Here is a 12,653-nt window from a genome sequence, read left to right on the forward strand (position 1 = left end):
AACCTCTTCGGTTGAAAAAATGCTTTTAAAAATAGAAAAACAAAAAGCCTCTGATGATCATGCGGCTCAGCTGGGATCGTCAAAGGCTTTTAAAAACACTTTTTCTACAACCTCTTCAGAGGTTGCCTGATCGGCAGAGACTTTTTTTCTTTTAGAAACATTTTTCTACAACCTCTTCGGCTGAAGAGGTTGTAAAAAAATGCTTTTAAAAGCCTCTGACAATCCCAGCTGAGTTGCCTGATCGGCAGAGGCTTTTAAAAGAAAAAGAGCCTCTGCTGATCAGGCAACTCAGCTGGGATCGTCAGAGCCTTTTGAAAGCATTTTTTTTACAACCTCTTCGCTGAAGAGGTTGTAGAAAAAATGATTTTAAAAGTGTTTTTAAAAAATGGCCACGCCCATAGAACCGGTAGTAACAAATTTTAGATTTCACCACTGCCTTATAATATATCTTTATCTTCCCATTTTTTCAATTTATCTCTTTTATACATCCTTTATCACAAGTTTATCATTTTTCTCCATCTCTTCTTATTTCAACTTCTGCCATATTATTTTCTTTCCATCATTTTTTACCCTGTTCAATTTTATTTTTTAAATAACATCACTTTATGCTTTATGCTTCTTCTTTGTTACAATCAATCTAGTTCAGGGCTGGGTTCTACTTAACTTTACTACCGCAAAGGGGCCGCACGCACATGCACAGAAGCTTCCTTATGATGTCGGATTCGGTGGGCAGAGCCTCCCACCGGTTTTACTACTGGTTCTTGCAAACCAGTCCAAACCAGGTGCAACCCACTACTGCTCCACTACACCACTACATTCTTCCTTTATTTCTGGGAATATCTCCCTAATTCCCTTCCCTATCATGAACAATAAAATATTGAGTAGTTCAGAGAACCAGTAAATACCACCTCTGACTGGCCCCACCCCCATCTATTCTTTGCCTCCCGAGTCCCAGCTGATGGGGAGGAAAGGGGATTTTGCAGTATCCTTCCCCTGGAGTGGGGCGGGAATGGAGATTTTGCAGTATCCTTCCCCTGCCACACCCACCAAACCATGCTATGCCCAGCAAGCTACACCCACAGAACCGGTAGTAAAAATTTTTGAATCCCATCACTGGTCCATAGAGCTTCTGAAAGTACGTATGGGCATGATGGGCATATGGGGAGCAGACCCAAGTATTGCAGGAGTAGGATGGGGGGAGACAGGCAGAAGAGCATGGTAGCGAACCTGAGGTTGGGTTGCAAGGCTCTCTTCAGTCATCATAATTTTGAAAAGGGGTCATATGTAGCTTTTGTGTGTGTGTGTGGGGGGTTTCTGTCGCAATTTCAAACATTCATTAAATGTCCTCTTGTAGCTCAAAGATTACCTCTATTTTCATGTATTCTTCCAGAAATAGGGATGCTTATTGCAATACTTTGTTGTCATATAAGGTTGGCATGGGATGCAGTCAGATGCTAATTTGTGAAGACTGCTTTGGGAAACAGACAAATGACAATGTGGTAAGATAAGAGAATGAAGTAACATAAGAGAACATCATATAACATAAGAGAATGAAGTTTGGTTTACCAGCCACAGAACAGAGGGGGAAAAAATCAGCTTTGGTAAGGGCTCAAAGCATAGTGTTAATTTGAAAATTAAAGAATATAGGAGTCACAATATGGAACTGAAGAAGCTTATTGGATAAGAAGGATTTTTTAAAAAAAATAAAAATAAGGAACTTCATTGTTTTTTGAAAAAGTACCTTTAACACCACCTTGACTTGGATGATTGAACATCTTCATAGAAAATAAGTCAAAATAGAGTTTTGTTTAATTCTCTTAGCAGTTTATTATTTATTTGTTTATTTATTTATTTATTTTGTCGCATTTCTATGCTGCCCAACTCCCAAGGGACTCTTTGGAATAGGGTGAGTCACTTCTCTGCTAATCAACCCTTTAACCTACGTTGTAGTCCCTTTATATAACATTCTAAGTACAGGAAGTCCTTAATTAATGAACATAATTGAGATCAGAATTATGGTCAATATATCATGACAGTCATTAAGCGGGTCACTGGGCTCAATCTTTCTTTATAGACATAACGTAAAAGTGGTGATCATTAAGCAAATCTATCATTTGCCATGAATAATTTTTGTTCAAAATTAGAAGTTCCCAGCAAAACAATAATAAATAACATTAATGTGGGCTGGTTACTGAGCATTCAAAATGTGATCATGTGACCATAGGGAGTAAATCCGAATCATAGGTAGCTCTAGAGATGTTCATTGTATCTTTGAACTTTCACCAAAATAACTGATCGTAACTAGAGAACTAGATATTGTTGCACAAACCACTAGCCAATGAAGGAAGCAGGTTCTGCCACAATCTTTCAATCAAATACCACTTTCAGATTTATGAAAACACTACAAAGAATACCTTCAGTAGGGTTCATATACTTTGCAGAGAGTTGGTTCAGTGTGATTCACTAATTCACAATAGAAAAATAGTAGTTGGAGGGCCAGTCGTGCTGAATCTGACCGGACACTGGTAAGATATCATATTAAGAATTACCTAGTGGCGATAAAAGCAGCAAAATGTACTCATTTTGCTGATCTTATTGCGTCATCATATAATCGCCTGGCCGCCCTGTTTAGGGTGACCCGCTCCGTGCTCCACCAGGAAGCGTGGGAGGACCCCTTGGAGGGAAGAGCTGAGGATTTTGTTCAGTATCTGCATGACAATATCACTAAGATTTGGGAAGATCTGGACTCCGACTGGGTAGATCCAGCGGGGATGACGGAGGCAGGTCCTGAGAATGTTATCTGGGATGAGTTTGATCCTGTGACCCCTGAGGACGTGGACAGGATTCTGGGTAGACTGAATGCGACCACATGTTTGTTGGACCCGTGCCCCTCCTGGTTAGTGCTGGCTTCCCGGGAGGTGACGCGAGGCTGGCTCCAGGAGATTATAAATGCTTCATTGGGCGAGGGTGTCTTTCCCGCCGCCTTGAAAGGGGCAGTGGTGAGACCTCTCCTCAAGAAGCCTTCCCTGGACCCGGCAGTATTGGCTAACTATCGTCCAGTCTCCAACCTTTGCTTTGTGGTGAAGGTTGTCGAGAGTATGGTTGCACGACAGCTCTCCCAGTACCTGGATGAAACGACGTATCTAGATCCGTTCCAGTCGGGCTTCAGGCCTGGGTACAGCACGGAAACAGCATTGGTCGTGTTGGTGGATGATCTCTGGAGGGCTCGGGACAGGGGGTGTTCCTCTGTCCTGGTCCTGTTAGATCTCTCAGCGGCTTTTGATATCATCGACCATGGTATCATGCTGCACCGGTTGGAAGAGTTGAGGGTGGGAGGCACTGTACTACGGTGGTTCTCCTCCTTTCTCTCCAACCGGTCACAGTCTGTGTTGACGGGGGGGGCAGAGGTCGACCCCGAGGCCCCTTATATGTGAGGTGCCACAAGAATCGGTCCTCTCGCCCCTTTTGTTCAACATTTATGTAAAGCCGCTGGGCGAGATCATCTGTGGTTTCGGGGTGGAGTACCATCAGTACGCTGATGACACCCAGCTGTACATCTCCACCCCAGACCACCCCAACGATGCCCTTGAAGTAATGTCCCAGTGCCTGAAGGCCGTACGGATCTGGAGGGGGAGAAACAGGCTCAGGCTCAACCCATCCAAGACCGAGTGGCTATGGTTTCCGATGTCCCGATATAGTCAGCTGGTGCCATCGCTGACTATTGGGGGCAAATCATTGGCCCCCACGGAAAGGGCTCGCAACTTGGGTGTCCTCCTGGATTCACGGCTGTCTTTAGAAGAGCGCTTGACGGCCGTGACCAGGAGGATTTTTCATCAGGTTTGCCTGATTCGCCAGTTGCGTCCCTTTCTAGATTGGGACTCCTTACGCATGGTCACTCATGCCCTCGTCACCTCCCGTCTGGACTATTGTAATGCTCTCTACATGGGGCTCCCCTTGAGGTGCACCCAGAGGCTCCAACTGAGATACGGAGGATCCCAGATCTGCGTACCTTCCGTCGCGCGCTCAAGACTTTTCTATTTCATCAAGCCGGCCTGACCTAAGTCTTTCCCCTTTTAAATGGAAATTTTAAATCTGGTTTTAAATTATCGGGGTTTTAAATTTGTTCAGCCAAATTATTTAATTCGTTTTAATCTATTTTAAATTTTGTATTTATATGTTTTATTCTATGGATGTTCACCGCCCTGAGTCCTTCAGGAGTAGGGCAGTATACAAATTCAATAAAATAAAAATAAATAAATAAATAAAAAACCTGGCTTTTAACCCAAGTTGCTCCAGTAGATAATTATGCATAGTCAGCTGCTAGGACAGTTATTGGCTGGTTTGGCACTGGATTGGTTTTGTTGTCCTTTTTGGCATTATAAAAGAATTGATCCATTCCTTCAGGGTTTGTAGGGTGATTTTGGAAAGCTGACAATCCAGATTTGAGACCCAAGTGTTACATTTGTGAGCTCCGGTTCTTGTCCCAGCTCATGCCCACCCAAGAGTTCAAAGAGATGCAAATGCAAGTTGATAAATAGGTACCACATTGGAAGATTATAGTGTTCTGTGTGCCTTTGGCATTTAGCAATGCTGGTCACATGACCACAGAAAATGTCTTCGGAGAATGCTGGCTCCCTCAACCAAGAAACATAGATTATCACCATGCCCAAGAGTCAGACACAACTGAATAGGGAAACCTTTACCTTTAGCATGCATAGGAATTAAGATGACCAGTAAAAACATATTTAAATTCACGTTTAATCTATATATTTAGTCAGAGATGTCTGTCACATACTGAGATATCTCAATAAATTAATTTGTGCTATTATTTATTTGTTTTATGATCCCCAATTTTAAATTGCCTTTCAGAAGGAAAAAAAGTTATGAGTTACCCAAATCTCAGGGGCAGGATAGAAACTGCAACGTAGAAGGCCAATCTAACTACAGATTGTTTACTGGCTTAAATATGCAAGTGGGGAAGATCTGCAACATGGAGAAATAAAGAATATGATCCTTAAAACTTTCTTTTCATGAGCTGATGTTTATTGTTCAGTTCAGGTCTCATCACAATGATAAAACACTTGGGGAAAAAGATGCACACCAATAATCCAGCACTGGAGGAGATCATGGAAAAGATCTCCACAGCCAGCATATATTTTCCCCTTGTGCTTAGATAGGTTGGAATAAAGCACAGCCAAACACTGCAGAAGACCAACATGCTGAAGGTGATGAATTTGGCTTCATTGAAGCTGTCAGGTAACTTCCTAGCTAGAAAAGCAGCAGAGAAGCTAACCAGAGCAAGAAAACCCATAAAGCCCAAAACACAGTAGAACATGACCGACTCTTCATTGCACTCCATGATCACTTCTTCAGACATTGACTTCGTATCAAAATCTGGATATGGTGGAGATGTTATCAACCATGCAGCACAAAAACATATTTGAACAAGGGAGCAGGAGAGAAGAATGAAACTGATCATTCTCCCCCCAACCCATTTCCTCAAATTGGAACCAGGCTTGGTGGCCATGAATGCTAGAACCACAACAAAAGTTTTGGCCAGGACACAAGAAACTGCTACAGAAAAGATCAGTCCAAAAGCTGGTTGTCGAAGGAGACACACAATCTTATCAGGTCTCCCAACAAATAGAAACACACAAAGGAAAGAGAAGAGGAGAGAAACTAAAAGAGTGTAGGTGAGATTTCTGTTGTTGGCTTTGACAATGGCAGTGTCTTTATGTTTCATGAAGATTATTATTACCAAAATTGTCAACAAAGAAAAGCAAAGAGAAAGAACAGTCAGACTGATCCCTAAGGGTTCTTCGTAGGACAAAAAAGTGATCCGCTTTGGAATGCACATATTTTTGTCAGGATTTGGATATTGATCTTCTGGACATGGAGAGCAGTCATCCTTGTCTGAAAAAGAAGAGAGTGGAACTGATATAGTTGATTCTAGATAGTGTTGTATCCTTGTTGCTTAGTCCCATTAAATTTGGAAATTTCCTACCCTTCTCCTTTGATATTTTCCCCTCTGGACACAGACGGCAATCATAGCAGCAAAATGACTCTCCTTCTTTCTTCGCCTTGCTGTATCCTGTCTCACAAGGATCATTACACAAAGATAGAGGTAATGCCTATCAATGAATGAAGAAGAATATTTTAAGATACAGAGAGGAAAGGAAGTGCTTGGAGAAATACTGTTACTGTGGAATCAACAGAACAAAAAGGGATTAATAAGCAGAAGTAGTGCATTGACATCATTTCGATATGGAATTGGCTTGAAATTGTCTTTACAAGTTGACAAATAATTCATTAAATATCCATCTTTATTGGCGTGTATGGCCCTTCATTACTATCATCCCTATTATCCGAAGCCAATTTCTGTGCTGGTTAATTTTGAAATCTCCAGACTGATGAAATCTGGTACACTGGCGGAATATTTTGAGATACAGAGGGGAGAAGAAGTACTTAATAAGCAGAAGTAATGTGATGACATCATTTTGAGATACACAGTAATTGATCTCAAATAATAATTCATTAAATATCCATCTTTATTGGAGTCTATGGCCTTTCATAACAATTATCCCTATTATCCAAAGACAATTTCTGTGCTGGTTAGTTAACGATGGTTTTCTCAGCCTCTGAATTTTGAAATCTCCAGACTGATGAAATCTAGTATACTGGCTTGCAGCTTTTACTTCAAAAATCATGAAAAACATTGTCCATAATTAACAGAGGTGTAACATAAATATTCTATACCAATTGCAGATTTATTTTATTTTCTTCCTGACGACATTTGCAGTTAGTCTATTCAGAGATGATGCTTTGGGACTTTCATCATTTTGACATGGACTCAGTCTGAAATAATAATGCATTAAATATCTATCATTATTGGCATCTATGGCCTTTCATAACTATCAACCTCACTCTCCAAAGACAATTTCTGCTCTGGTTAGTTAAAGAAGTCAGCAGACTGGTGTAATATAGTACACTGGACTTTAGCTCTTACTTCTAAACCATGAAAACATGGTCCATAGCTAACAGGGCCAAAATAAAGGGTACAATGTTTTATACCAACTATTAGAAAAGTAAACATTCTTACAGATAATGTTTTCCTTCTCCAGGACATTTCTAGTTAGTACAAACATTATTCAGAGATGATAATTTTCATTAGTAATCATATTTTTATAGTATATAAATGAAGACGGACAAATCTAGATTGAAACAGCTAACCTGATTAAAGCCTACTGGCCACGTGATGGAATCTACAGAAATATTGAAGAACTCATCCACTGGAGCTGTGGGATCTACCATTCCAACTTTGACCCTAAGAAAAGACTGGTTTGGAAATGTGATCCAGTTGATAATATCATATCCACCAATGAATTCTCCATTTTTATCAAAGGAGATCTTTTCACCAACACTGTTGTTGAATATGATGCTTTTCAGAAAGGAATGAACCTGAAATACAGCAACACAGAAAAAGAGAACAGGATAAAGGGACGGAAATTAATTCATATGTTCAAAACATATATATGGATGCCTCTTTAAAGAAATATATATATATATATATATATATATATATATATATATATATATATATATATATATATATATATATATATATATAAACTTTTTTGGGGGGGGTTGTAGGCCAATACCAATCAAATAACATAACATTTATTCCAAAATAGAAGTAGAGGTAAAATATCAGATTACTGAAATAAAATTAGCACAGAATCTCAATATATATAAAAAAGGGGGGGAACCAACACTTTGTAGATTAATTGTTAAAACTACTAGGTGAATTCTGACAAATATATAAGAAATACAATGATGCATAAGGCTATAAAGTTTAATCCTATTCTTACTTCTAAAGAGTCATGTACTTGCTCTAGTCATGATAAAGTTTGATTTGAATTATTGCAGTTACAATCCAACAGACTAGAAGCAAGATAAGTAATAAGATAAAAGAAAATGTAGCTGAAAAGTTATATGTGTATGTATGTATGTATGTATGTATGTATGTATGTATGTATGTAAGTATGTATATGTGTGTGTATTTATGCAAGTATATATGTATGTGTTGTGGTCCGCCAGCAGTCTGCAGAGCTGGTGGCAGAGTTGGACAGTGAGGAGGCTGGGGAGGAACATGGGCCAGTCCTGGAGTCTGGGGAAGGCTTGGACGAGAGCTCTGTGTCAGAGGCAGAGATGGAGCCACGGCCATCTGGGAGTTATGTGAGGACTCCAGAACCTCCAGAGTCAGACATCAGAGAGGCAGAGGAATGGGGGGAGTCTGTTCCTAGTGTGTGCATGCGCAGAGCTGCTAGAAGGCAAGAACAGTTAAAACAAAAGGGACGACTCGGGAGTAAGGCTTGGAGATGATTGGCCCCTCTCATAAGACCTAAAGGAAGAGCAAAGGCATGTGGGCCTTTGCAGGAAGCAACATTGTGGATGGTGTCAGTTTATACTTTGAAGCTCTGTTTTTGACTCTGTGTTTCTATGTGGCCTTGCCAAGATAATTGCCAATTAGATCTTTGGCAGCGTGTCAAAGAAGATAAAGGTGGGTGTTTACTAGCCTTATCCAAAGGACTATGGCAGACAGCTGTTGGACTATTTATAAACTCTTGATGATTCAGCACGTGCTGTGAATGAAAGGAATTCACAGCAGTTAAAATTAAAAAAAAGGTTTTTGGGACTAATAGTGTGCTTTTTACTATATCAGGAAGCCTAGGTCAGAACAGTATGTATACACACTACACATACGCACACATACGTACAGTAAGACATACTTTTCCAGTAAGGGTATTTTTTAATCTTGTTCTTAAAAATGTCTTCCATTTTTAAATATGTAATCTTATATTGAAAAGAGAGAGAGAAATGATCATGCAGGAAATTGAGTTATGTTGATCTAGATGGGCTCAGTATAATTTCACTTAAAGGAGTCATATGCATTCAATCATGAGAAACACAGTTACGATGTCTGATATCCCAATTTCTGGCCAGCTAACCAAGGAAGGAAATCAACCTCCCTCCATCTCTAGAGGAATAGTCTTGAAGGACTGGATAGAGCGAGCCACTAACAAGGCAACAGTCAAATAAGATCTGGAGTCTGGACTAACAAATATAAGAGAAAACATTTCAGTCACACCCACATCAAACCAAAAGAATATGAGGGAGGGCTAAGCACACTCAGACTTGTAGGATTCTGGTACTATAAAATTAGTCCTGATCTAAATGTTATTGATTCCTTAGGCAACATTTGGGGTCTGTATAAATGAGGCAGCAGAACAACACCTAAATACAAGTGATGTTTGTGTAATGACTGCTTGTTCAGCAACCCTTTGAAATTGAAATGTTGCAGAATGAGTGACACGTATGACTTTCTTGAAATTCTCACTATCACAGCACCCTAGTGGTCATATGATCACAATCCTGGATCTTGGCAACTGGCCTGCATTTGTGACTATTGCGTCCTCCTAGGTTTAAATGCTTGTAATTTGCAACCTTCCTTGCTGGCTTTCCACAAGTGAAGTCAATGGGAAAACTAGAAGGAAGTTGGAAGTTGTTCTGTTTGGAATTTTATTGCCAAAATTTCAACATTGGTTTTATCAGAGCATAATACATTTTCCCACATTGCTTTTGTCAGACCTAATGTAAGTTTAAGCAAAATGTAGCCAGGCTTGGATGTTTTTTCTTTCTAAGAAAAACCTTCCATCTTGCCACCCTAACCCACAACCCAGACATATGAAGAATATAGGAGATTGTTGTCACATATAGGACGCAATCAGTATTTGCCAGAAATTCCTGCAGTTCCTATAATGCTGTTATAAGCCTCTTGGCATCCTCTTGGACCTATTTTCTAATGGTTTTCATTAATTTTGGAGGGACATCTAATTCTTGGTAATGCAACTGTTGTACCATATTTTCTCCACTTGTTGATGACTGCCTTCACTGTGTTCTATGATATATCCAGTATGTCAGAAATTATTTTGTAATCCATTCTTCTGACTGATACCTTCCTACAATGAGATCTCTTTGATGTTTTTTTTTACGCTCTTTATAGACCAGTGATGGCTAACCTTTTTGCCATCGTGTGCCGGGGGGGGGGGGAAGGTTTGTGTGGATGCATGCCCACACCCATAATTCTATGCACCCCACCCTGCACATGTAAACCACCTCTCCCCCCCTCCTGGCACGGAATGGCCCAGTTTCTCACCTGGCTCGAGATCCTCTCTATGCATCTGGGGAGGGCCTCTCTAGGAGTGTCTGGAGGCTGGGAACAGAAAAAAATGTCACTTCCTGTCCAAACGGGAGTTGGGAAATGGGCCGTTTCAGGCACCGGAGGGCCTTCGAGGAGTGGGGAAAGCTGTTTTCGCCCTCCCCAGATGCATAGAGAGGATCTGGAGCCAAGTGAGAAAGAAAAACGGACCTTCCCCACCCCACCCCACCCCACCGCAGGCCCTCCAGAGGCAGGAAACAGCCTGTTTCCTTACTTCTGCTGGGCCCAGAAATCCCGAAAATCAGCTGGCCGGCACACATATGTGTGCCAGAACTGATCTGGAATGCCCACTGATACAGCTACATGTGGCACCTGTGGCACGCATGCCATAGGTTCGCCATCACAGTTATAGACCATAGGTTTTCCTGTAAGAGGCAACTGAGTAAGTGTCAGAAAACTCCTACTAGAACAGCTGCACTTTACACAAGCTATATTAGAGACATTTGAATTGATGCAGGTGTGTACTGACTAGTAGTTTCCATCAGTTTGAATGTGATTAATTATGAATTAATTATCCCCACTTACAAGAAGATGTGTACACTTATACAACCAATGTATTTTATATGTTTATCGAATATGTTTATTGTTATATTTCCCCATAAAGGTTTCAGTTATTTTCCAATTGAATTGTACAGCTTTCAGATTTAGTGTCAATACCTCTAAAGAATATTATTTGCTGAAGTTTACTGACAGATGTTGCAAGTACTGATATTGGGGTTTCTGCACTACTCTAATTACAAACCTACCTCCCACCACACTTGATTGCGAAGCTGTTTTCTTCCTTCTTTCACTATTGTTTTTTTCCTGGATTTGGATAAATACAAAGATTGCAAAGCATGTGCCACAACATGGACTGCATTGTAAATATTGTAACTCTGTCCACTCATGCATGTTTCAAACACAGATGTGGGAAGGGTCTCAAGCCTCTCCTGTCCAGTACATTTCTTCTCAAAGTTCTCCATTTTTGAGTTTGCAAAGAAACAATCAAATGCCTGTTCCCAAAAATCTTTCCGAAAATGATCGTGTTGGTTGTTGTTTGGACTTAAGTTCTGAAGAAATTCCTGGAATTTTGGGACTGTCTTTGTGTGAACTGCAAAGGATAAAGCACCATGTAGGAAATGAATATTCCAAGATTTATGAACAGACATTGAAGTGTAATCTGTCTGAGCAGTTATAAGCCAAATCTTATTCTTCCTTGGTATATCCTCCACTTCTGAAAACTGGAGGAAAGTTCTCAGAACTGATATGGACTGAATTTCACCATATAATATTATCACATTGGCTGTGCTGTTCATGAGAACATGGTATATATGTAATCCTTCATCTATGGTATCAGTAAAATCACTGTAAAAAGCTACATTTGGTAACTCTGCTATGAATTCTGTGCAGATGCCATGCTCAGAAAATGTGGGAATCATCTCCTGGACAAATTTCTCTCCTTTCTCATCTTTTACAACAAGAATTCCAATCCAGATCCATCTAAAAGACAACAGTAGCTGCAAGAGGCCCTTGCGTTGGTGGGATTCATCTGGAAACATTTGTTGGAAGAAAATTGATTGAGTTTTTTTATCCATGACTGGAGCAGAGCCATAGGTCAACTACAGAAAAATAAACATATGCAATTCCAAAGGTCTATGTGAGCCTCTGAAAACATGAATATTCATTTCTTTGACTGCCCTTGAGTCTATGTAATGAAATACTAGTTGTTTTTATTTTGAAATATCAACCAAGGTGTCGCTCCTAAATTATCACTAAATATGTTTTCCTGGAAGTAGTCTCATTTCAACCTTAATTCAATGTCTAGAATTGAGGAACAATTTGCTATGCCAAATATTCTCACCGTCTGTTTAGAATTACAATTATTCTTGTTGCTATAGTGATCCTACCAAGCAAAAAATAATAACTAGGAATCTGAAAGTTCTTTCTTTTTTTTAAAAAATAGATAAAACGAAATTTATGGCAGAATAATGTATATCTTCAGTACATCTTACCTGAGGAACTTTGTAGATGCACAATACAGTTGCCATGTAAAGAGCGATGTCAGGTCCACCAATGACTGCAGCCAAAGTTTTTGGGACCCCACACTTGTAGTTAGGGATGAATTTTCCCTGAGTGAAAGGCAGCAACATTGAGGCAAAGTAAGTCCAGCCTGGACTAAAATGGCTGTTAAAAATGTGGAAGCCTAGCGTGACATTGGGTAGGATTTGGGGATTTTCATTTATCTGTTTTATAGTAAACGCTAAGGCCAGAATATGCTGGTAATTCTGAAAAAATATTCTGTAAAACCAAATAATCAAAATTAAAAATGTATTACAAAGTGTTTCTTCTTATTATGGCACTTGCCATCCTTCACTACAATACATTTTTTGGAATG

The 12,653-nt window shown here is 39.9% G+C and overlaps 1 protein-coding gene across 1 annotated transcript; it reads right to left on the reverse strand.

The window, feature by feature from the left end:
* Window positions 1-5,014: 5,014 nt before the first annotated feature.
* Window positions 5,015-12,306, reverse strand: LOC139324658 (vomeronasal type-2 receptor 116-like). The gene is made up of 5 exons (XM_070954391.1): window positions 12,271-12,306; window positions 11,026-11,877; window positions 7,231-7,458; window positions 6,005-6,131; window positions 5,015-5,913 (listed from the first exon to the last, which is right to left on the reverse strand). Exons 1-5 carry the CDS (start codon window positions 12,304-12,306, stop codon window positions 5,015-5,017), a joined length of 2,142 nt encoding a protein of 713 aa, XP_070810492.1.
* Window positions 12,307-12,653: the final 347 nt, after the last annotated feature.

Source organism: Pituophis catenifer, unplaced genomic scaffold (genome assembly GCF_029215685.1).
Source record: "Pituophis catenifer annectens isolate HBS135680 unplaced genomic scaffold, rPitCat1.0.hap2 SCAF_15, whole genome shotgun sequence".
NCBI classification, from domain to species: domain Eukaryota; kingdom Metazoa; phylum Chordata; class Lepidosauria; order Squamata; family Colubridae; genus Pituophis; species Pituophis catenifer.